The sequence below is a fragment of the Nycticebus coucang genome, chromosome 15, assembly GCF_027406575.1.
Source record: "Nycticebus coucang isolate mNycCou1 chromosome 15, mNycCou1.pri, whole genome shotgun sequence".
In the NCBI taxonomy this organism is placed as follows: domain Eukaryota; kingdom Metazoa; phylum Chordata; class Mammalia; order Primates; family Lorisidae; genus Nycticebus; species Nycticebus coucang.
Genome location: NC_069794.1, coordinates 14,683,868 through 14,710,324, shown reverse-complemented (window position 1 = coordinate 14,710,324; position 26,457 = coordinate 14,683,868). Strand labels below are relative to the sequence as shown.

Genomic DNA, 26,457 nt, shown 5'->3' with positions numbered 1-26,457 from the left:
GATTTACAATTTTATTTCACTTTGCTATGAAAGTGATATACATTTGACTCAAGATGGGGTTAGATGGGATAAACGCATCATGAATTGAAAATAATGTAAGTTTAAAACATATGATATTTTCCATTTACCATGGGTTTATTGGGACATAGCTCCATTGTAAGCCCAGGAGTGTGTGTAAATGACAAGCAGCCTGAGAGGAATGTTCTTTTTTGTGTGTTGCTCAAAATGCACTCTTAAAAGAATGCTCTGTTTTCCCACTTCTTCCGCCTCTCCTGCCCTCCCCTTCCCTAAGACCCCATCCACAGGTACCAGCCCTTTCCCCACCCCTTGCTGGAAGCCTTCCCAACTCTAATACTGGAATACTGGCAATGAGGGGACTCAGGCTTAGTCATAGTATATTTATAACTGGGTGTAATATTCAAAATATTTTATGTTAAATACCTTCCAGGTGAGCAGCAGCCAATCAGAATGCACCACAGCTGGGGCTTGGAAACCCCTTGCTGTGGGGATTTAACTCTTTGATCACTGAGGTCCAGGAGGGGGAGATGCTGGGATTTGGGAGGAGAGACTGGAGTGACCACGGAAGGGGAGAAAATACGTGACACTAAGCAGGCTTTGGACAGCAGCTATTTTCTACCTGAGATAGCAGTATTTCCAGGATTGTAATAAATGACACAGCTGTACAGGAGCACAGATGCTAAATGTCAGCCTTTAGGGCCAACTGTCTGTGCCCAATTCTAGGCAGCCCTCAGCCTTTAGGGCCAACTGTCTGTGCCCAATTCTAGGCAGCCCTCTGCAGGGGTAGGTGATTCACCATCGGTATTTCAAATCAGATATTTAAAGACTATAAAATCACAGAAGTACAATAATAATTTTTGTCTATGGATAGATTTCACCTATTTTAAAAATTGCCCAGCCTCTGGAATCACAAATGATGACTGACAATAAACATAGAAGCCAACATTTACTCAGCATTTACAGTCAGCACTCTGTCCCTGGGTTCTACATCCATGGACTCAACCAACCATGGATTGAAAATATTAAAAAAAAAAAAAAAGAAAGGCATCTGTACTGACCGTGTATAGACTTTTTATTATTACTCCCTGAACAATACGGCATAACAACTATTTACATAGTATTTACATATATTAGGTGTTATAAAGGGAGTCATCTAGAGATCAGCTAGAGTATACAGGAGGATGTGGGTAGGTTATATGCAAATACTACACCATTTTTGTATCAGGGACTTGAACATTCTGAATTTTGGTATTCGTAGGAGGTCCTGGAACCAATTCCCTACAGACCCTGGGGGACAACTGTACTTTGTTCCAGATGCTATGTGAAAGCCTTTATAAGCCTTCGGGAATTTAACCCCCATAGAGTGGTTGTGAATTACCCTGGCTTGTTTTAATCGTCCAAATGGCCAACTCTTATTCCTCCCACGCCCAACTAGATAATATGATAAAGATCTGATTTTAGATGTTAAATGTCCCTTCCTCTGGGGTCATTCCTGACATTTAAACTGGGGAGATCACTCTATCTTACTTGACCATTTAATGTCACAGGACTTGGTACCTAGAAAGGTTTCAACATATATTTGTTGAAAGAGAGAAGAAAAATCATTTGATGACACCCACTGAGTGTGAGTGGTCCCTGGACCATGGGCTTCAAAGAGAAGAACAGGAAGGAAGCAGCAAAGGCCTGCCCTCCCCTGCAGGAAAAATCCTAAGGCCATGATACTGATATTTTATGGACCTTCTGCTTCACCCAAGCGCTGCTCATATTTATGAATGTGGTATCAGAAAATCCAGACACTATGAAATAAAACAGCCACCAGACTGGTTTTGTGTTAGGCTGATATATTATCATAGTCCACACTAGCCAATGTACCTCCATGACTCAGAAGACATTTATATTCTACTTAAATAAAATAATTTTCAAATGAAGCATCTGGTGCCTGAAGTTTGTTTCCTTGAATCTCTAGAGAACCAAGGGGCTATTTTTGGCCTCTCTGATTTCTTTTAACTGGCTACTTGCAGTTACCATATAAGATCAAGAAGATGAACAATTCCTACCAGTAAAGACGGGGGTTAGCCCCTTCCTCAAACCAACAAACAGTTCCCGTCAATCACACGACAGAAGTAATATGAGAAATCGAAACTGCTCAGGCAACCAAAATCCAATTTTTTTAAAAAAGGCCTAAACATATTTTGAAATGGAAAACTACAAACCATTGACCTACTTTGCCTTTCGTCCTCATTTGTTAATTTATAGGTTTTGTTTATTCAAAATAGTCACAAAATTAAATGTCAGGGGCCTACACCAATAGTGCTTCAAGAAATGGGGGCAGTTGCATCGCCTAATAATGCGTGAGTCACCTATTTTAAAAGCACCTGCACTGGCCTGAAGGTTTTTCCCAGCCCTCTGCTGGTAACAAGGTCCCCTAAATGCAAATCCAGGGATGATAACCCTCAGATGCATTTGCAACTCCCTAAAAGAAAGGTAGGAGCACCCACTTAGGAAGAGAATTCTGGGCACCATCCCAGCATCCAGGTGAAGCCGGAAAGGATCCATTAGACTTATTTGTATGGTTTTCGGGGAAGAAAATGCAAACTGACTTAGGCCACGCACCTAACTACTTAACTTAATTCCCACTTTTCCTTATCCTCCCCCAAACCATAGCTATGCGATTGATGGTACTGGGTGACATTGGAGGTGGTGGTACCTGCCAGTCAGCATTTGTGATTTCCCCTTATTTCTCCACCAGCTTGCATTGCCAAATATTCCATACATCTCCCTACACATTTTTTCCATACCAGTGTTTTTCAACCTTTTTTTGTCTCATGGTACACTTGAACCTGTAGTTAAACTTTCACGGCACACTTAAATTATGTTGATCCAAAAAAAGAGTACATAAAAGAATATACTTACTGTGCTTTGAACTTCTTTCAAAAATAATTTAATAATGATCTTTTAAAATTTTTGTGGCACAGCTAAGATCCTCTCATGGCACACCAGTTGAAAATCACTACTCCATACCACAGAAGCAATAGAGCCAAAGGAACATAACCCTAGAAGAGAGGAGACTGTAAATATTATGCTGTTTACCAAAAACATCATTATATATCCGGACTATAAATGATAAATGGTAATATAAAGTGAACCAAATAATAAACAGAAAGAGCCCATTAGAGATTCACGAATAATATCTTTGATGTGGGCAATTGTTCATTTTGATGGAAGTTCTGATAATCGTTTGTTTACTACGATTCCCTGAATCTACAGTTCCCTTCTAATTCTCATGCCCTTACGCGGTACTTTATTTACTATGTTATGTAGTTGGAACTAATAATATGAGGCGCTCATGTGACTCAATTCGTTTATTTAAATTCAAAAGACGCCTAAAAGCCTAATCTGTCACTTGCCGTAGAGTAGTGCTTTTTCGGTCCCATAGTTGATGTTATAAATTAAGCCCTAATGGAAATAACCATTTTATTTCCCTAGACTTTCACTTGCCCATATCCTTCTGGAACATGTTGGAGGAAGAAGAGGAAGGTCAGGCCAAATGTTAAACTCAGCTTTGGCCTCCATGACCCAGACCCATAAACTCCATGGACCAATAAAAATCACTTACTCAAATCATAGTCTTTATTTTCCCCTACTTTCTAAAATCTTCAGAGGTTTTGAAACTGGAGGGAAAATGCGGCTGGGAACATTAGATATGCCCAGCTACTTTAGTCACTTAGAAAACAGCTGCTAAACAACTTACGCAAGAGGAAAACAGTGATCTGTTTGATGGAATTTTTTACTTCCATGCTATGTGCTCTGCAGGCACTTAATAAATCCTCCTAGACTTCATCGATTTGGACTTAATTTTCCACTTGTGCTGAATCTCCTCATGCTTCCTCAAGTAGATGTCTCATAATTCTCAGAACGTACTTGGACTGTTACCAACATACATCCCTGGTGTCACTTTTTACAGTCACTGTTGTTTTATGTGGCTTTCCCCTTTACTAGATTAGGAACATTCAAGGGGAAAATAGATGTAGGAGAAACATGGATAGCAATTACATGTTTTTTGCAGGCATCTTCGGCTGTCTCTTGGGCTCTAACAACACTCAGAGGAAGTTGAGGGGGGGAACAAGATCAGCACCATTTGACAGATGAGAAAACTGAGGCACAGGCTGTTATAAATCATTTGTAAAAGTTCATAGAATCATTTTGGGATGAAACCATCACCAGAATTCTGGGATTTTCCAACTGTAATATACAGCTGCTTCACACTCTCAATGAGTCATGCCGTGTTGATCAGCACTGGCAACTTTAAGCAGGGAAGACATCAAAGAAAAACAGATCTGGCACTCTTTGAACAGATAATGACCGAAGTTGGCACAAAGAACAACAATAACAAAGGGTTAAAGAGTGTGGTAGACAGGCCGGCTAGAAGGACAGTGATAGGGAAATTGAGCAAGTTCCAAGGAAGTTATTTAAAGTGCCAATTGTAATAGTAATAATGATGGTGACAATGGTAACGTTTAGAGAGTGCTTACTCTGTGCCAGGAACTATCCAAGCACTTTGTATGCATTAACCCTCCATCCCCGTCACAAGTCTATGAGATGGGAACTATTCCATTTTACAGATGTGGCAACTGGACACTGCAAGGCCCTTGGCCTGGCTCAATGGCAAGAACAGGAAAGCTGAATTTTAAGTCCAAGTCGTACAGTTCTGAGATTGTGTCTTCATTCATTAGTTTAAAGTGCTTCTCCAGGAGTGGCTCCAAGACAGGACAGGCTTCAGGAATGCAACCCCAGAGCAAGACCATCTGTCTGGACTACAGGGTTTCACTAAGGTGGTCTTAGGTGTGTGGAAGGCCAGAAATCTGGGAGGCTCTTCCATGACTTCTCATGGTCAGCTTTGGGGTCCAGGGCAGGTTTCAAAGTGTCCCTGAAGGTTGATTTTGGAGCACGTTCCATCTGCCCTTGATCATAGAGTGGTGCTTGTGCACCACAGCCTGGCCTGCTTGCTTGAAAACATGATCATGTGCTGAAAGCAGCCAGTGGCCGAGACAGAACTGAAAGAGCCCAAATCCAGAAGATGAGGCTGTGAGTTCAGCTCCCAACTGCAATTATTTTCCCCCTAAAGGTTTTATTTTCAGTCAACAGATCAATGATTGGGCTCACACAAAATCACAAGTCAAATTACATATAAGTAGTATATACAGCGGGGGCCTATTTAACGGTTTGAATTGTAGATCATATAAAATCCATTGCTTTTCCCAAGGAAAAATAATGGGATATAGTTGTCTGATAGCTATTCCTATGGGCAAAATCCCCTGTCGTTAATGGGAGATTCTTTAACAATCTTCTAATTAATCTGTTTTCTTTTTTTGCTTCCATATTTTACTTGACTTTTTCAATTAGGAGCATGCTAGGAAAAAATTCTAAAAAATTACTTGTTTTAAAATAAGCAATTAGAAAAGCTCATTTCTCAATTATGCGTCTATTTCTCACACCAACCTGATTCTGAAGTCTTTTCTTAGCCAAAACTGCATTTATTCTATCCCACACCATGTAATTTGAGGGCCGTGCATTTCTAGTAGCTCTGATCTGTTGTTCTGCCAAGTACATATTACAGTTATTTAGCATCTTTCTCTATCCAGTTGAGAATTGACACAAGTACTCTGTATTAGAATCTTCCATGGTCACTTATTTTAATAAACTTAATTCAGCTTGAAATTCTAACTTGATTCTAACCATCACCCCTAATCTAAATATTCCTGGAGCACAGATTATTCTTGGAGGTAGACCAAACTGCACAAATCCAATGGAGACTCCATCAGACCTCTGTTATTATTTCAAACAAGTGATCTCCAACCAATAGAAACTATGATAAAGTTAAAAATACATGGAAGATCAAATAAGCAGGGCAAGATTTAAACATGGCACTGATAATAAATCAGACTTTATTATTCTCCTGCTTTAAAACTTTCAAGTCCATACCCCTTTCTCTGGGCTCTGAGAGTTCTTATTGACAGGTTTCCGCCCACTACTTCTTGCCTCATCCCATATCACTCCTACTTACACCCCCTTCTGTGCTGTAGCCTTAAAAAAACTGCTTGCCAGTCCCCAGATGGGAAACTTCTTCTAGCACACTCTCCTCCTCTGAATGTTCTCATCTTTTTAATCCTCCCCAATCCTTTTGACACACACACAGATAACATAACACACACGCACGCTTTGGACACCATTCACTCCCTTGCCAAGTTTCTACTTATCCTACACTTCTCAATTTATTTATTTATTTATTTATTTTTTTTAGAGACTTTCTTTTTTTTTCTTTTTTATTGTTAAATCATAGCTGTGTACATTAGTGCAATCGCCTGTACCCATTCTAAGATGCACCATAGATGTGGCCCCACCCATTACCCTCCCTCCACCAAAACCTCCCCCCTCCCTTCCCCCATAGCACAAGACTATGGGGAAAGGCCACTTCTCAATTTAAATGTCACTTTTTCAGAGATCTTTCCTGACCCACTGATCACTATTCCGACCCCTACCCTCGACCCTTTCTTGGCATTCTCCTCTAGAACATGTATCACAATGTGCAATTAGGTCTTGATCTGTGACATGATTTGGGTAACATCTCTTTTCACTGCAAGAAGGGGGATACTGTGTCTTGCTTTTGCTCAAATTTGTTTAACTAGCACTGAGCACAATGCCTTGAACATAGTAGGATACCAATAAATATATGTTGAATGAATGAATGACACAGACTAGAAGAATACAACTACCTGCTGACGCATACCTGGTATGTCCTAGCTGGGGTAAGCAAAGCCCCCAAGGACTTAGTTGACCCATGAGCTAGTCCCTGGTGTGGGCCCATCTCACTGGCTGTGGCTGGGTCTTCTGTCAGGCTCCTCACAGGCCCCTGGCAATGGCACGCCCCCACCTCCAGCCTGCAGAAGCTACACCTGTCTCTATCACTAGACACTAGACTCTACTTCCCTTATCTCTCTAGAAACAGTATTTTCTGAAAAACTAAAAGGAAGAAAGGGTTAAAACAAAACAAGCAAAAAACACAGCAAAGAAACAAATCTCAGAAGCCACAAGGAAGATTTTTCCAGGACATTTTTGTCTTTATTTCTTGGACTAAAATCAGGAGATACTATTTTTGACACCTCTGTTTTGTTTCACAATGATGTACAAAGATGCTTTAGACTTCTGCAAGCTGCCCTCTCCCACTCCCTTGTGACAAGTTGCTTTGATAATCAACAGTTTCTGTACAATGATGCATATCCTGGCAAATCTCATGCCTTAACAAAAACTTCCTTGAAAATTGTTGACTATATCAGGTAGCTTGTTATATTTTGACAAGAGCTTTTCCATTTTAGAATCCTGTAGGATCCTTTATTAAAAATCTACTACCTAGAGTCTCTTAGGTTTTGAAGAGACATCCACAGCACAACATTCTTCAATATATTCATACTAGATTGAGCTGGGACTCGGGGCTGTCTCCTTCAATGTGGACACTTGCACAAATGCCCTGTAGTATGGAAAATAATTTAAAACATCAAGTGCCCAAATCAAGTACAACTAAGTAGCTTTTCTGTTTTAATGTGAAAGTTTATTCTAAGGAAGAACTGAAGAGTCAATCAAAATACTACGAAATCAGTGTTCTAGAAACAAAATACCACATAGAAACATTTTTCTTTCTTTGATAATAAACAACATTTACTCAGTGCTTATTATGTGCCAGGCATTTTTCTAAGCCTTATGCTTGTGTTAACTCATTTAATCACACAACATCCCTAAGAGGAAAACACAATAATTATTTTCATCATACAGATGAAGAAAAGATTCAGGTAGTTACTCAGAGCCATGTGGCTAGGAAAAGGCAGAGCCAAGTTATGAGCCAAGAACTGTGAGCTTAACTATTCCTCTGTCCCCCCCCATGTAGGTCCAAGCAAGTATTTGGTTTTTTCTCCCCAAATTCTCAAATATAGTGTATTATATTTAAATTTTCATTATGTATTTTCTTATGTAATGGAAGATAATGCTAGATTTTTATCCTTCCTGGATTTAACTATTGCAAATAAATAGGTTGGCATGGTGATATAATTGAGTCGGGTAGACCAGGATTTAAAATCTAGTTCTACCACTTACCAGTAATATGACCCTGGGAATGTTCCTTAATCTTCTGAGCCCATCTGCTATTTTGTTTTTTGTTCTTTTTTTTTTTTTTTTTTTTAGATAAGGTCTCACTTTGTCGCCCAGGGTGGGGGGCAGTGGTCTGATCATAGCTTACTGCAGCCTCAAACTCCTGTGTTCAAGCAGTCCTCCTGCCTTGGCCTCCCAACATGCTCCTGCCTTGGGTAGGAGCCTTAGCACCCAGCCTGCCAGCTGCCATTTTGTAAAGTAGGGATCATTACTGATGTTGTAAAGAAAAAAACCCCACACAAATTGCCTATGTCCTATGTCGCTGATCAATAATACTCCTTACTACAAGTAAGGACACTAGGAAATGACACTAATTTTCATGAAAAAGAAAGTTCCATCAACTTGACATTGTAAACCATTTGACATTGTAAACCATTCTCTAATAGTGTAGCCAAAGTAGTTTATATAGTTGCACCCTAAGAGTCAAGGGATAACAGCATTTATAAGAAAATTGTATTTTTCCTGCCAAATCAAAATTTGTATGCGCAGTTACAAAGCTATGTAAAAAGACTAACGATCAAATTAACAATTATATGAGCAAACATAGTTTAATACCCATATGGGTAGAAATGTGGACATTTCACTAATTCTACTCCCACTCTGTCTTATTCTGCTTTCCTCAATCTCTCCCCTGGACCCATCTGTATGTTTGTGTAGATACCCCCATAAGTGTACCTTGTGGACATGAGATTTTCTGGGTGTCAGCTTCCAAGTACAATGTTTGTGGCTAAAGACAGTGTGAGTTGAGGAGAAGCCTGACATGGCTTATCCTCTACACAAGAAATGCATTCTGCCATACCCTCCCACAACACAGCTTATGGCTATAGGTATATCTTGTTCCCTGTGACCACCTCCCATCATAGATGGTCAGAGTTATTTGGTCACCAGACAGAATGGCAGGCATTCCGGAGACCTGCTTTGTAGGTGCTGGCTCTATTCAAATTCTCTCTCATCTATTTTGACAAATGAAAAGATGGAGGCAAGTGTCAAGGGAGGGGAGAAAGGGAAGTAAGGTAAGAGATGCCTGAAGCAAGTCGATGAGCAGGGGCTGGAGGGACTGGAAAGTCATGAAGCAATGAGTAAAGTCAGAAGTAAAAGTAAAAAAGATCAGATTTTCAGAGGGAAGCAGATAGAGAATCCAAGGCTGCTTTGATTTAGATGCGGTCCCAGTGACAGTTCCAATTTACCTGCATCTTTCTGCTAGACCTTCCGAGACTTGCTCTGGGATGTCTGTTCGTCCACGTGCATAGGAGGCTGAATGAAACATCCACAATGTGAACTTGAGACTAAGGAGACACACTGATATGGCCCATTGTTACAGACCGTTATTAGCAGAAAGCGAGGGCCTATTCCTTTTGATGTCCTTGGCACCCACCTGCTTATCCTCCCTGAAGAGGGGGCTCAACCGCTAATGCTGCTAACAGTAGAACCTCAGGACAGCATCGGGCGATCATCACAGGCCGTCAGGACTGAGAAAAGGGCCTCTGTCTGCCCTGCTCCACAGTGGTGGGGGAAGACTGAAACTCCAGAGAGGGAGCCTGAGCTGCCAAAAGTACAGCTGAAATTAGTGGGAAGCAGAGTGAGAACTGCAGATGTTTAGAATTAGGATGACTATAAACAAATTCATTTCCCCAGATCCACCAAGCTTGCTTTTTAAAATTATTTTTATATCTGGTAAACAAATCCATATTCTCTTTTCTTGGTTGCAAATAGACTAATTCTCTGGGGAATGATAATACTCAAACTGGTTAACACAGTTTGCTATTCTTTCTTCAGAAATGATGTAATTCACACATCAACATAATTCTCTCTACTTGGGGATTAAGTATTAATATAAACACTGCCATAGGCAATTACTCTTCAAGATTGGTTTTATGCACATCCTGTTACCTAATTTTTTGTTTGTTTTGCCCGCTTTAGTGTCTGAATGTTACTCTAGCCATGAACACTCTTCACTAACCAGAGCACACAATGACATCACATTTGATACTCCTGCCATGGAGCTACAGCTGTTGTGTTATAAAGTACCCGGTTGCAATAAGGATAAGCTCAGGCCTGAGAATTTCACCTGTGCATGTATTACCAAGAAACATCCACCCCAAGATAATTATTGCCTCTTCCTCAATAAGTTGAAATAAAGGATGTCTTCAGCTCATCTGGAACACACATTTAAAATTCTTATTACTAACCCCACTGCATACATTTGTCATGTAATTATTCATACTTGGAAAACACTCTAGCATGCACAGACTTGTGTGTAGCAAGTTCAAAGGCTCCTTTTGATGGGTCACAATAGATATGCCCCTCTGATTACTTTCCACACATCATAGAAGGACCTTTCTCTTACACTCAGCAGCCATGTTTCTTTGGAACCAAATCCATTTAAAAAAAAAAAAAAGGAAGAAAAGAAAAGGAATTAAAAAAAACAACAAAAAACCAGGAAGCTTCTCTGCCCCACAGTCTCAAGTCACCTCAATAATCAAATAAGGTTTGATTCACTCCTCCCAAGAGTGCGTGCACACACGGAAGATCCCTACCTTTGTTCATGTAGAAGAAGCAATTGTGAAATGGTTGATGTTGAGATGCAAGCTATCTACAACAGTCCTAAAACCAAACCATTCATTTTACAGGGCCGTTGTTCAAGAGAAAACTGCAAGTATCTTCACCCGCCGACACACTTAAAAACTCAACTAGAAATTAATGGGAGAAACAATTTGATCCAGCAAAAAACTGCAGCAGCCATGCTTGCCCAGCAGATGCAATTTATGTTTCCAGGAACACCGCTTCATCCAGTGGTGAGTACCTCTTACCTAGTGAGGGGCTGGATGATTAAAGCATTGGTATGGGCCAAGCCACATTGACCCAAGGATATCCTTCCTCCACTCTGGTTACAATTAAAGCACCTAGCTTTGAAGCTCAATAGATGCTGGAAAATAGGTTTGGTGTTTTTTCTTTTCTTAAGTTTTTAACGAAAATGTATTTGTGGAAACAGGAGGCAGAGACAATTCCTGAACAATTGGAGAATCTGTCATTCCAACTCTCTCTCCTTATTAATTAACCTTTATCTCTGAAACATCTTAGAATGGAGATAATTCTTCATTTTCACTTAGAGTGTCAATTGATAATCTATGTATTGAAGAGAGGTTGTGATGCCTAAAATATTTTTAGCAATGTGGCAAATAGATTATTTAGTTCCATGGCACCATTTTAGGGGTGAGGAAAGTAAGAAACCAGAGAATTTTGATGATATCCCCAGTGACATGAGACTAATAAATTGTGCAGCTGGGACTTCACTCAGCCATGCTGGCAAGAGCCTGGCAACAGCGCCCCCAAAAGGAAGGCAAAGGCAGCACCACAGACAGAAGTCCTCCCTGAGCCGCCCAGGTCTACTGTACTTCAGAGGCCTGCAAAGGTGTAACAGTTGTGACAATGCCCACGGGAGTGTGTGCTATGTATGCATATATGTCACATGTGTTTCCTTCTTGATTTCACTGTGTTCCAAAGTACTTCCTTAAAGAACTGGAAACTGTTTTTGGAATTGACACCCTTGGGAAAAGGAATGCATTTGACTTTCGTGGGTTTCATTTACATTTTTGAATTATTTGTCAGAAATAAGCTAATGGTTATTTTAAAAAAAGTAAAAGTGAGTGAAATTTGCTTTCTTCTAAAAAACAAAAAAAGTACATGCATAAAAGACAATTGTTTAAAGCTCAGTTTAAATGCCAGCTGCAGAGGGCTCCAAGATAAATAAGATACAGACGCATGAAAATGGCAGAGTAAAATTCAAGCCCAAGAAATGAGACTGGGTGAGGAAAGGCCACCTGGAGGAGGTCTCAAATAAGGGTATTGTGAAGGATGAGTAAGAACTCGCCCAGCTGTAAGGCCTGAGCACAGAATGCTGAACACACTTCATACCCAAAATAGGCATTTAAATGGTTCTATTTAAAACTACACACATGTATAATTTATGGCTCTCTTCATTGATGCATGCATATAAATGATTTTATTAAATTACCTAAATGCTAAAATAATTCAGTTATACATATAAACAATGTTTCTGGCAATCAATTTAGAACCAGCAATGTCGACAGAGGAACACTGCGTGTGGGTCACACTCATTCGACTCATACACATCCTATTTATTTAAAGCTCTCTGGATATTTTTCCCACTCCCTCCTTCCTCCATCCACCTCTGAACCCATTCCACTGAAATCTCTCCTCGGTGGAAGAGATTTACCAAACTGATGGTCACCTTTTGCCTTCATGGTTGGTATAGTCTGAATCTTTGTGTCCCCTGCAAAAGTCATATGGGGAAGTCCCAGCTCCAAGGTGATGGCATTAGGAGATAGGGCCCATGAAGATAGAGCTCTCATGAATGGGATTAGTGTCCTTGCGAGAAGAAATACGAAGGAGACCTGTGACCCTCCTGCCATATGTGGGAAAAACAGTGAGAAGGTGCTATCTATGAACCAGGAAGCTGGTCCTCACCAGACGTCGAATCTGCCAGCACCTTGATCTTGGACAACCCAGACTCCAGAACTGTGAAAAATAAATTTTTGTTGTTTATAAGCTGTCCAGCTCATGGTATTTTGTTATACAGCCAGAATGGACTACGATGATTAATTTGACCCTTGGCTATACTCAACACATGTAATCTATCTCTCCTCTGTTAAATTCTCCTTCCCTCTGAGCATTCCTTCCTCCTGTCTCCTTCGCCCAGTATAGTCCTCTGCTCTGTGTCAAGGTGCCCAGAGTTGGGTATTTCTTTCCATCTACCCGCTCCTTTGTGGTCTCGTCTGTTCTCTTGTGGCTGCAAATCATCTGCAGGCCATGAACCCCCAGATCTATGTTTCCAGCCCAAACCTCTCCTTCAAGACTTAGGCTCATATATCCAGCTTTCTGCTGGACACACCTTTAAATCTCCCACGGGAAGCTGACATGTTCAAAGTCAAATTCTTACTCCACTGCATTCCCATTTCAGTAAACGGTACCATCAACTGACAATCTCAAACTGAACTCCAGTGGATTCTTTGCTGCATTTATTTGACATCATCAAGTCCTATCGTATCTGCCATCAAACCCTTCTACTTCTCCCCTTCTCAGCACCCTTCTCTGAGCCACCATCAACCATTTTTCAAAATATAAACCACATAACCATTTTCTTCCTTTCTCTCAATTTCTACTCTCAAGGTACTCCGATATTTCCTGCATATAACAACCAGAGGAATCTTTTTAAAACATAAATAGGATCATATCGCTCCCTTAGTTAAAGCCCTTTCAATACTTTTCCTGTTTCACTGGAAATAAAGCCTAAATTTGACCTTGACATGATCTCTAATGGCTTCTGAGATCTGGTCTCCATGAGCTTACCAGCTCACGCTGAGCTACTCTGTCTGCCTCTGCAGAAACCAAAGCAGACCTTGAGCTCTGTGTACACAGAGCTCGTGTGTGCCTCCTGGCCTTTGCCCTTGCTGGCGTGTCCCCGTGCTTCACACAGGTTAACTTACATTCTTCATAGGGCCCCAGATTGGTCCTGCAACCCATCTCCAATTCCCACCATCCTTATCAATGATACCACCTCCTCCTCCTCTGCTTATCCACGCCAACGAACTGTAATTCTGTTTGTTTTATTCTTTCCTATTAGGCTTTCAGTTCTATAAACATACACACTGTGTTCTGGCACCATGTCTGTACCAATAAATATTTATTAAATGATTGAAAATGCCAAGCATTCTTTCTTTCAACTCTTTTGTCTCACATTCCCTGTGTTTGAAAAGCCCACCCTAGCTCACTCCTAGTAGTTTCTCTCCCCCAATTCCTGTTAGGATAGAGCTGGAATTCTTCTCTCCCATCCTTCCCAGAACACACACAGCCTTCACTCGTCCCTGCAAGATAAAGAAGCCGGATGGGTGGCTGTGAGTCCGTGTGGAAGTGTGAGTGTATTTGTGTATGACTGTGTCAGTGTGTGAGTGCCTAGGTTGTGTGTTATATGTAGTGTGCGTTGTGCTGTGTGTAGTGTGTTGTGAGTGTACTATGTAGTGAATATGTGTGTGTGTGGTCTCTGAACGTGGATTACTGACGTCACGTTCTGGGAAGGAAGAGCAGAGACACAGGAGCCCAGGGAGGCGAGGATGGAAGGAGGGGTCAGGAAGAGAGTGGACGTCACCAGGCCAGCATTTCAGAAGTGATTTTCCTCAAGACAGCTTCCTGCAAATCTTGTCCTGCGGCCTCTTTCGCTGTGAGTTAGAACTGCAAGATGAGATGACAGGGACCAAATGGAGGCTGTCTCCGCAGCCTGGCAGCAGCGCTTCTGCGGGAGCCCTGGGCTGATTCTCCCAGGCTGGCGCTGGTGTGCTTCCAGAGAGAGGAGCCTGGAAAATGTTACCCTCCTTTACTCTGAGCCGCTGGCTGAGAACTGAATTCAGTCACCAGGAGATTCTACCTTGGGAGTTTAACTGAAATCCAGGAGCTGGGAACTTACCCACCGCGTTAGGGCCCCACACAGACAGCGGGGGCAGCCAAGGGCCATGCTCCTGACCAGCTGCCCACTAACAGCTTGTTTGCTCCAGAGACATACGGGCACCTGGCTTCTGGATTTTTCTTTCCTCTTTTATTTTAAGAAATTGCCAACAAAATCCAGTGAGCACAGAAGAGTAGAAAAGTTCAGCCTGGGAGCCAGGAATCGGGTGCTGTGCCATGACTCCACCTGGATGCATTGACCTTGGGTTATCCATTTAGTGTCTCCACTCTAAATTGTTCTCACCTGTCAGACTCCGTAATTCTTGCTGCCACATTTGGTTTCCATGGATTTGAGAAGATTAAAGAAGACAACAAGTGTGAGAATGCTTTGAGAACAGCTAGAACCTTTCCCAGATGTAAAGTATTATTGTCCATAATAACAATACTGAGTGCACATCTCTGCAAATCTCCATAACTATGTATTTTTTACTAAACACCTTCAATGAAAAACACTCTATGTAAAAAAAGGAAAATATCCGGGTGGCACCTGTGGCTCAGAGGAGTAGGGCGCCTGCCCCATATACCAGAGATGGCGGGTTCAAACCTGGCCCCAGCCAAAAACTGCAAAAAAAAAAAAAAAAGGAAAATATCCAATTGAGTCTATCTTCATAGGGCCCATGAACTTTTAACTTTTGGTTTCACATGATAGAAAATATATAGTTTCTTTGCCCATATTTCAAAAAAAAAAAGAGTATTGTTATAATTTAACTCAGTTTTATACCCCTATGCTCATTACCTTCCTGTTATAGGATCATTGGATAATTTGAGGGAAAAAAACTTTATTAATACTGATTTTTTGCAGTACTAATGACAGGTGCTATTTATTACATTATGACCATGGGAAGGAGGAGATAAATAGCCCCTCATTTGGCCCAACTACTTTAGCTAAGCAGTTTTACCTCCTTATCACAAAAGAGAAAATTAGGGCAGCAACCTGTGGCTCAAATATAATGGCACCGGCCCCATATACTAGAGGTGGAGGGTTCAAACCCCGCCTCAGCCAAAAACTGCAAAAAAAAAAAAAAGAGAGAGAGAGAGAAAATTAAAGCTCAGGCAGGGCCGGGCACGGTGGCACGCCTATAATCCCAGCTCTCTGGGAGGCGGAGCCGGGTGGATAGCTTGAGCTCACCAGTTCGAGACCTGCCTGAGCAAGAGTAAGACACCCCCCCCCCCCATCTCTAAAAATAGCTGAGCATTGTGGCAAGGCACCTGTGGTCCCAGCTACTTGGGAAGCTGAAGCAAGAGGATTGCTTGAGCCCAAGAGCTTGAGGTTGCTATGAGCTGTGATGCCACAGCACTCTGCTGAGGGCAACAAAGTCAGACAGTGTCTCTAAAAACATAAAAATAAATCTCAGAGGTTAGTTTCCTCCCAAGATAAGAATAAGTTAAGTGGCAGAGCACTGCATTTGAATTCAGTTCTCTCTGAATTGAAAATCTGTGGTTTTACTTTTAAATCCTACTATTTCTCTGTAATCTATGTGGCAGCACCATTCATAAAACATATTGGAGCATTCATTTTAGATGAGTAAAATCAGGTAAACAAGTAACCTACATTTCAGAAAAGAAAGTTTATTTATTTATTTTTATGGATTTATTTTTTTGGAGATCAGTCTTACTCTGTCACCCTCAGTAGAGTACAGTAATATCATAGCTCACAGCAACCTCAAACTCTTGGGCTCAAGTGATTCTCTTGCCTCATTCTCCCAAGTCACTGGGACTATAGGCGCCCCCTGAACCCCGGCTAGTTTTTCTATTTTTAGAGATGGGGTCTCACTCTTGTTCAGGCTAGTCTCGAACTCCTGAGCTCAAGCAATCCATCCATCCATCTTGGCCTCCCAGAGTGCTAGGATTATAGGCATGGGCCACCACACCCAGCCTGAAGGGAAAATTTAATTAACTGGAATAGATTTTTTGATATCCAAAGAGGTTTTAGGAAGTGAGTTTTGAGATTCTCACATCCTATGAACAGTAAAGGCATAGGCTATGTGTGTTAGTACCACACTAACCGGACCTCAGATGACCTGGGGGAAGGGAGGATTGGGAATTTACTCCCAAAGAAAATCAAAATGGAGGTATGAGGGAGGAATCTTTTCTGTAAATGTTTACTTAGATAATTTTTTAGGCGAAATTGCAAATTACTGCAAGTATTTTCACTCCTTATTTCTAACAGTGGTTCCCCAAATTTGGCCACGTGTCAGATCACATAGAAAAAAAATTTAGATGCAAATTTCAAGGTCCCTGCTAGACCTATTGAGTCACATTTTACCTCTGTTCTTAAAAGCTGCCCCCCCAGCATTTCCAGTATAGCTACTTTATTAAATTCCTGATGTGTTGTGATTTATGACCTTTCAGAAATGATCATGTTTTTAACAATCTTAACATCACATAGTCCTTAAGCCATTTAAAGCACTTATTTTTTTTAATAATACTAAATTATAAAAGCTACCGTTGCCGAGAACCACAACTTTCTATAATTATGACTCAAAAGGATAAAACACACATATAAAATCTTGTAGAAAGTCAAGGAAGAAAAAATCCTAACTGCCTTCTACATATATATTTCCCATATTGAGACATCACATTGCAGCTGTCTCCTGAAGTGAATTTCATATCTGAGCCATACAGATCTAGGAGCTCCCCAAAGGGGTAACTGACTTAGCAGCCCTTTAAGACCATTAAAATTGCCTCTCCCAGCCCCCAGCCACTTCAATAAAGATTTACCACCCTCTCTAAGGACTCCCTGCATCAATTATCAACAATTTACTGTTTTCTATCATAACCATTTTTAAGAGATATTCTTCTCTTATTGCTGTGAAGAAAAAATGTGTTTATTAGATATAGATTGTTATTTTTTCCTATATGTTAAAAAACTCACCCAGGATCAAAAATAGACAATAAGAATGTCACTCTCAATGTATTCTGAAGAGCACAACACTGGCAACATCATAGTTCAGCGTCAAAAAAGGGCATTAACTGGTCAAAAATTATCTATCATTAAAAATCAAATAAGGCATTCAGATCCAATTCAATATAAAATTTTATTCTAAGAAAAATGTGTAGCATTTAAAATGTCTTCTTGGGCCGCGCCTGTGGCTCAGTTGCTGGGGCGCCGGCCCCATATACCGAGGGTGGTGGGTTCAAACCCGGCCCCGGCTGAACTGCAACCAAAAAATAGCTGGGCGTTGTGGTGGGTGCCTGTAGTCCCAGCTACTTGGGAGGCTGAGGCAAGAGAATCGCTTAAGCCCAGGTTGCTGTGAGCTGTGTGAGGCCATGGCACTCTACCGAGGGCCATAAAGTGAGACTCTGTCTCTACAAAAAAAAAAAAAAAATTTCTTCTAACAGTGGTACTTGAAAGGTAAAAGGTTTGTTATTCCCTTAAATGTACACTATTTCCTTTCTGAAAGGTGGAACTATTTATTTACTTTATAGGTGGAGCTTTTAAAAAATAATCAGACCGTCAACCCAGTCCTTATCCTTAGACTAGGCATACGGTGACAGGGAACAATTTTAATAAGGTACGATATGCCCTTGTTGCTGCTGTGTTGATTTGGTGACCTGGGAAACCAAACCAACTTTTAACAGTCAGTTGAGAAATTAGTCAATTCAAAAGTTGAAGTTCTTCAATCTAATTTTTCAGGAAGGGAAGGTTGGATCTAGACATGATTGAGTTAGAGCACAAAATAGTTTGTCTATCAGGAAAGTGCATGTGAATTTTAGGAACTTACATCCTGGTGATGGACTATGGATGGAAACATGCCAGAAAGTCAGACCAAATAAAATCCCAAGTAAGCCTCACTTTTTGAGAATCAGTAAACTTCGTCAAATTCAAAATCAGACTATAATCAAGGGTTTTCTTTAGTCTCCTCCCCTTCAGAAACAAGTAAAAGGAATCAAAGATTGTCAATCATTATTCCATAGGTTTCACTACTTCAGTGTTCTAACACTCCAGTGTTTGGAATGTTGAGTAGAATAGAAATTAACTATCTTCCTTTGCAGAACCCTTTCATAGGAAAAAAAAATTAATCTGTTTGCCGTAGTTAGATTTCTGTGATGTTCTGTTATATTTTACATGGTTTTGGGAAAAAAAGGGATCTATGTGGATTTAAGTTCTATTACAGTTTCAGTATTGAATTATGCAACTAACACAAAGAGTGTATGATGAATATGTTTTGCTCAAATGACATTTGCCAGTGATCTTTAAAAATTTCATTCTAAAGAAATCTTTTTCCTGTGTTGTCTTCCTTTAACAGCCCACTTTTCCTGTAGGTCCCGCAATAGGGACAAATACGGCTATTAGCTTTGCTCCTTACTTAGCACCTGTAACCCCTGGAGTTGGGTTAGTCCCAACGGAAATTCTACCCACCACACCTGTTATTGTTCCTGGAAGCCCACCTGTCACTGTCCCGGGCTCAACTGCAACTCAGAAACTTCTCAGGACTGACAAACTGGAGGTACTTCAATTATATTTATGTTTTGAGATGCATGTGTTGTAGGAGTATGGTTCTGTGTAAGTGATTGTTGGGAGATGGTAATTCAATCCTGTAAAATGGCCATGCACACCTTCCTGTACTCACACAGACACACACATACACACTCATCCAAAACCGACAGGTTCCTAATTCTATGGTTTGAAATAAAGCCAAGTATAATGAAAATTGGTTGGTGGGAAAGAAATAACTTTAATACGATCAAAAATCAGCTTGACTGGGATGTATGTTTAAGGACAAAATATTGAACAACCAATAAAATATTGAATCAATCTCTGTGCAGGTCCCAGAGATGGCTTCAGGTTCTGAAGGACTCCCGCTATGCCAGGCACTAACCCTTGCTAGACCCTCAAAGGTTCTGGAAACTTGACAAGTCAAGAACCCACTCAACCAGGGGAACCCGGGACGCTCAGGGACAGTGGTGGGAGTGAATGGACTACAACTATTTACCAGCTGGTGTGACCAGATTTCAGTATTTTAAGAACAAGTATGGCTGTTCTGGATGTCAGCCATGACTGTGTTTTTGGTAAACATGGGAGAATTGGAAACCGGGTAAATTTAGTTACTAATTGAGACCTAAGTTTCTCAGTTAACCTAAGATCAAGAAAATAAGTCTATATATTTATAAAACATAACTCTTAGTTATGAATCAAGTCAACCCTCCTGTACCTTGTTGGGTAAAATTTCTCCTTAATCACAGCTGGAGAATTCATCTATTTATCTTACAACTACAATAACTACATCCCTACAATATTTAATAGAGCATATAAGAAGGGTATGTAAAGATCCTCATGGATTTTTCAGAGCATTCCTTTAATTCCATTATTGATGAAAGTTCTTGGGGGACACAAGTATAGTTAGGACATACACTGTGCCTTATGTTGGACCTTTAGAGAGTGTTCTTTCAATGTGCATTTGTTTACATCTTAACCCAATAAACTTTGAGGGCAGTAAAATGTTGCTGCTGAATTTCCTGTGAATGTTTTAAAATTCAGAATTTCAAGCTGCAAGTGTTTTTTAAAATATACATTTTTTTTCACTCAGCTCCAATCTGGAGTCTATGTATCCCCAATTGAAGAACATGTAAAGTCTCATTGCTGCTGTTTTGAAAAGCCATAGCCCATCCCTGTCAATACAGAGTAGACCTTTCATGGAACTGGAAAAGTGTTTTGGGCTCCACCTGCTGGATCCACAGAGCCTTTGTGTTCAGTATGTGACTGTTTTGGAAAACAAATTAAATCAGCAGAATTGGGAACAAACAGTCCTTCCCAACAGGGCCAGCAGACAAAGACACATGTAAAAACTATTCACAATGACTTTAGCAGGCACCTTGTAGTTCATTTGAAATCAGGAGTGAAGTCAGCTGCACACAGAGAGAGCCCTTTGGTAGGTGCTTGATGGCTTTTCTGCACCTATGATGCTGTCATGGACAGGAGTCCTTCCATTTATAGAGGAAGGCTTACTCAGAATCTGTGGGAATATCTTATTTTGATTTTGTACATTTTATGAACTAAAGATAGAATGTTATCTAGTATCCAAAGTAGGAGGAAATAATTAACAATCTTATAACTCATGCTGTTTACCCTTCAGCCTTGCCTGGCGACTGGTCAGTGAAACAGTATTTCCCAAGTATATTAGACTTTCTCAAGACTTGAATTTCCTGTCAGTGACTCTTCATAAACAGCACTAATGATAAGCCAACACTTAACACATATCAACTTTGGAATCGTAGGCTAAAAAGAAAGAAGTTTACATCTCTCATGTTTTCCCTGCTAATGATATGTACAAGCAGGAAGGCTTATATAAACAATACATGTTATTCATATTATTTCATGTTGTCTATATTCAGGATGTAATCAAGAATATTTTTCAAATTCTAAAGAAATCTTTCTTTATAAGCAAAATCTTTATCTACCAGAATTCTCAGAGGATGGACAATTCTAGCTACTAGAGATTTCAGGATAATTTAGGATTACAAAATTAAAATATCAACACTTCCAACTCTGTTCTATTCCCCTCAGTTTATTTCCTTACCTTTGCCTCTTGCCCTATTTCTCTTGTTTTTATCTTTACTTTCTTATCTTCTTTCTGTGCTGTCAAAAATAATAATACAATGACCTTGAAATCAAAGTTCTGGTGTCTTAGATCCTTCTGATGTATGATTACAAGTTCTCTTTGTAGAGTGGGGAGGAGGAGAGGGAAGGAAGCAGGAATATCCAGATTCACCCACTCCCCAACCTCAGAGGAAGGAGAAACAAGTTTGCCCTTTCTCCTGATTCTTTTTGGCAAGTTGTACAGCTAAGACCTGGTAGCTTATCTCTCCAAGCAAAACAAAAACAAAAAACCCTATCCTACAGTATCTCCCAAGTTGTTGTCTAGATAGGAGATTTCAAGATAAGGAAAGATGAAGATAAATCTGTGTATACGGATAAATAGAGAGGGAGAAGGATGATTGATGGATAGATAGAGAGATGGATAGATAGATGGATAGATGGATAGATAGATAGATGGATGATATGCTACTCAGGGGCAATGAAGGCCTTGTTGATTTTTCTTATTTTAGCCAAACTGAAGTTTGGGGATTACTTTCTCATACAGATTTTCATCCTAGCAAAGGGAGCAAAACAAAGCTCAAGGGAGTTTGTCAGAGATTCTGGTTGCTTGGGTTCCAATGGCACCCGAGCCACCATCCACAGCCAAGGCCGCCCGTTTTCCGTGGTGAGCGGGGCCAGGCCCCGCGCCGCATCGCGGGCTCTCCTCCTCTGTCTTAGCTGCACCGCGGGCTCTGCTCCTCTGTCTTAGCTGCACCGCGGGCTCTCCTCCTCTGTCTTAGCTGCACCGCGGGCTCTCCTCCTCTGTCTTAGCTGCATCGCGGGCTCTCCTCCTCTGTCTTAGCTGCATCGCGGGCTCTTCCTCCTGTGTCTCACGCAGGTCTGCAGGGAGTTCCAGCGAGGGAACTGCGCCCGGGGCGAGACCGACTGCCGCTTTGCACACCCCGCAGACAGCACCATGGTCGACACGAGCGACAACACCGTAACCGTTTGTATGGATTACATAAAGGGGCGTTGCATGAGGGAGAAATGCAAATATTTTCACCCTCCTGCACACTTGCAGGCCAAAATCAAAGCTGCGCAGCACCAAGCCAACCAAGCCGCGGTGGCCGCCCAGGCAGCCGCGGCTGCGGCCACAGTCATGGTAAGTGCGGCGCCCGCCCCTGCACCTGCCGCGGCGCCCTCCGCCCGCCCGCCCGCCCGGGCCGCTCTCCCCAGCGGTGCGGGACCCTGGAAGGCTGCTTTTCCCGCTGCTCTGCTGCCTAAGTTTTGTTGTTGTTTCCCCTTTTTGTTTCATTTCGTTTGGTTTGGTTTTCCCTTTCCTTCCCTTCTTCAGCACAATAAGTAAATCCTTCAGGTGCAGGTCTGCGGAGGCTGCACTGTTTTAACTTGGGGTCTTCTGAAGAGAAGGCTCAGGGGCGTTGGAATGGACAGGAAGGTGGGCACTGCAACAGGCCTTCGGAGAGTGGCCAGGGAGGGTGGACTCCACCGCAGCCAGTTGCTGAGAGCCGCCTCCTGGGAGAAGCCCCGCAGTGGGGAACCTGTCAGTGGCCGGCCTCTCCCTACTCCCATTTTCCCCTCTTGTTTTCACAGGGGCAGTTTCCCCACCGAAATTTTATGTAGGACAGAAACTGCAATGCATGTAACAGATGAAAATGGAACTGTACTGGCCGGCTGTTGCAAAACACACACACACACACACACGCATGCGCACACACACACCTGTGACCAGGCTTGCTTCCATGAATTGCCTTCCTGTCCTTTAGAGATTAGCAGCAATCTCAATAGCATCACCTGGGAGCCTGCTACAGCTCCAGAATCATATGGAGCCTAACTGTCCCTTAGGGACTAAAGGCTTCTCCATCATCATCATCACCACCACCAGGGGGCCTGTTAACCCTCCAGAATCTTGGGCATCAGAATTTGAATTTTAAAACATCTCCAGGTGTTTTGTTTGTACTGGGGCACTTGAGAAGCCCCAGCCCAGACTCTGCTCATCCAACTTGGCTATGTTTTGGAATTACCTGCAGGGCCTAACATGAAGTTTCTTATTTAATTGGTCTGGGAGTGGCCTGGGCAATGGTGTTTTTTTTTTGTTTGTTTGTTTTTGTTTTTGTTTTAGAAGCTCCCAGGTGATTCAAATGCACAGCACAGTTTGAGAACCACTGTGCTAGACTTCGTGTGTACAAGTTTCTAACTACAGTAATTTGTTTCAATGTGAGCTCTCCAGCTTGTCATAAGTCTATTTTGATATGTGACTGGCACCGTGAATTCATTCACTTCACACATTTCATGAGACCATAGTCAAGCACCTGCTGGGTAGAATAAATAAGTTAAGCAGGGTCCCTTGCCCTCGAGGAGCTTGTGCTTTAATGAGAGCACTAACGCTGGTCAGTGTCACGATCAAAGTGCACAGTAGGCTCCAGTGGGGGGCAAGGAGGACTCAGGAAAGATAGATGTGACTTCAGAGATAAAAGGTATAGTTTAAAAAGGTACTATTTTCACTGGCAATCACCACCTCACACACTGACAACTGACCAAAATGGAAGTGTAGTCTCCACACAAACAAGTTCGTCATTACTCAGCATTCTTTTCACAAATGCTTGTTTAGCCACGGGCCTGGGATAAGCAATGGGGATCCAGGGATAAAGGCGCAGAGCCCGTCCTTACATAATCATCACTTGGGCAAATTTATGGTTCTAGAGACCTTTCCCATCTGAACTTACTTCCAAGATTTCCAGGCATCTTGGGCACTGATGCTTCTCTGTTTCACTGTTTTTCTCTCGTATCTTTGTCATTTTAGTGTCCTTTCCGCTCATACTTCTCATTCTTTCATCATTGACATAACATTGGTTTTCCTGAGTGTGGGTGGCTGTTTCTATGTAGGTAGCGACCCTAGTCACATAAGCCACAGCCACATCAGAGGGTCAGAAAAAAAATAGAGAAATTCTCCCTTTTGGGGTTCTAGGGTAAGAGTCGCTTCCCAACCTTGCACTGTAATTGAGAATTTGGAGAAGGGAAGAGAAGAGGAAAGTAAATTGATAACATAGCAAATGAGGTCCTTTGTGTGTTTCTCCGGTGTGGAATCCGTTTTACTATCCATGTGGTTAAAGTCTCATCCTATAAGAAGTAAGAAGTTTCTCATTGTAATCATGTTAGACCAGCCCCAACTTATCCTAATAGGTGTGTTGATTGATGGGCCACTAAGAAGGTGCCTTTCCATAAAATTCATATTATAAATCATGACTAGCTGTGTAGGACATCCTCAGGGCTAGTCAGAACTCTGGTCACAACAGACAAAAACCCAACTGAAGTAGTTTAAATGACAAAGCTGATCTTTACTGGCTCATGCAGTGCCCTCCAAAGAAGGTAGAGACAGAACAGGGTCAGGAAGGTCTAGGTCCAGGAACTTAAGAACCAGCAGCTTCTCTTCCTTCCTTGCTCCTCTGGGAAGGCAAGCACCAGTCTCTAAGGGCAGCTTCTCTGCATGACCCAGACCATGGCTTTGGAAATCTATAGGGACATGTTCTTACATCTTTTGGCAAGAGAGAAAATGTAATATGTCTTCTACACCAGCTGTAATGAGAAAAAACAGTCAAGAGTCACTTGGCTGTCTCTGTCATCAGAGGAATAGGATGCTGGCTTGGCCTGGGTTACAGTGGCCATCTCTGTCTGGCACTTGGGTATGAAAGGAGGCCCTCGGAAAATAAAAACATTAGTCCCTAAAACTCAAATACAAACATATTCTGCAGATTCTGCAGGGTGAGTTTCAGATCACCACAATGAAACTCATATTACAATAAAGGTACATGAATTTTTTTCTTTTCAGACTTTTTTTTTCAGCACACTATAGTCTATTAAGTATGCATTGTCTAAAAAAACCAATGTACATAATTTCATTAAAAAATACTTTATTGTTGGCTTGGCACCCGTAGCTCTGTGATTAGGGTATTGGCCACATACACTGGGGCTGGTGGGGTTTGAACCCGACCTGGGCCTGCTAAACAACAATGACAACAACAACAAAAATAGCTGGGCATTGTGGATGGCGCCTGTAGTCCCAGCTACTTGGGAGGCTGAGGCAAGAGAATCGCATAAGCCCAAGAGTTCGAAGTTGCTGTGAGTAGTGACATCACAGCACTCTACCAAAGGCGATATAGTAAGACTCTATCTCAAAAAAAAAAGGCAAGAAAAAACTTCATTGTTGGAAAAAAAAAGAACATCATCTGACTCTTCACTTAGTCATAATCCTTCTTGCTGGTGGAGTCTTGCCTCAGCATTTGTGTGATGGATGCTGACCTGATCAAGGTGGTTGCTGAAAACTGAGGTGGCCATGGCAATTTCTGAAAATAAGACAACGATGAAGTTTGCCACATTGATTGACCCTTCCTTTCACAACATAGTCTCTGTAGCATGTGATGCTCTTTGATAGCATTTTACCCATAATAGAACTTCTTTCAAAAATTGAGTCAGTCCAGGCAGTGACTATGGCTCAAAGGAGTAGGGCGCCGGCCCCATATACCAGAGGTGCCAGGTTCAAACTCAGCCTTGGTGGAAAAAAAAAAAAAAAAAAACTGCAGAAACAAACAAACAAAAAAATTGGAGTCAGTCCTCTCAAACCTTGCTGCTGCTTTATCAACTAAGTTTACATAATTTTCTAAATCCTTTGTTTTCATTTCAACAAAATTCATAGCAACTTTACCAGGAGTAGACTCCATCTCAAGAAACCACCTGCTTTGCTCATGCATAAGAATCATTCCCTTATTCATTCAGTTTTATCTGGAAGTTGGGACAATGCAGTCACATCTTCAGGCTCCACTTCAAATTCTGATTCTTTTGCTGTTTCCCCAATACCTCAGTGACTTCCTCCACTGAAGTCTTGAACCCCTCCAAAGGTACCCATGAGGGTTGAGATCAACTTCTTTCACACTCCTATTCATGTTGATATTTTGGCTTCTCATGAATCATGCATCTTCTTAATGGGATCTAGAAGGGGAATTCTTTCTGGAAGATTTTCAGCTTACTTTTGTCAGATCCATTGGAGAAATCATGGCAGCTGTATCTGTGGCAGCTAAAACCTTACAAAATGCATTTCTTAATTAAAATAAGACTTGAAATTAAAAATGTATCCTTTTTCCATGAGTTGCAGAATGTGTATTGGGTTAACTGAAGATGGAAAGAAC

At 41.5% G+C, this 26,457-nt stretch overlaps 1 protein-coding gene across 15 annotated transcripts in view; it reads left to right on the top strand.

The window, feature by feature from the left end:
• MBNL2 (muscleblind like splicing regulator 2) overlaps positions 1-26,457 on the top strand; it is a 158,572-nt gene that overhangs the window by 92,093 nt on the left and 40,022 nt on the right. For 14 of the 15 annotated variants that reach the window (XM_053563084.1, XM_053563095.1, XM_053563097.1 and 11 more), the window contains 3 exons: positions 10,848-11,012; positions 18,987-19,187; positions 22,155-22,418. In XM_053563084.1, coding sequence (XP_053419059.1) covers positions 10,848-11,012; positions 18,987-19,187; positions 22,155-22,418 — 630 coding nt within the window. The remainder of the gene's footprint in view (positions 1-10,847; positions 11,013-18,986; positions 19,188-22,154; positions 22,419-26,457) is intronic. The other variant, XM_053563099.1, reaches the window with a different exon arrangement.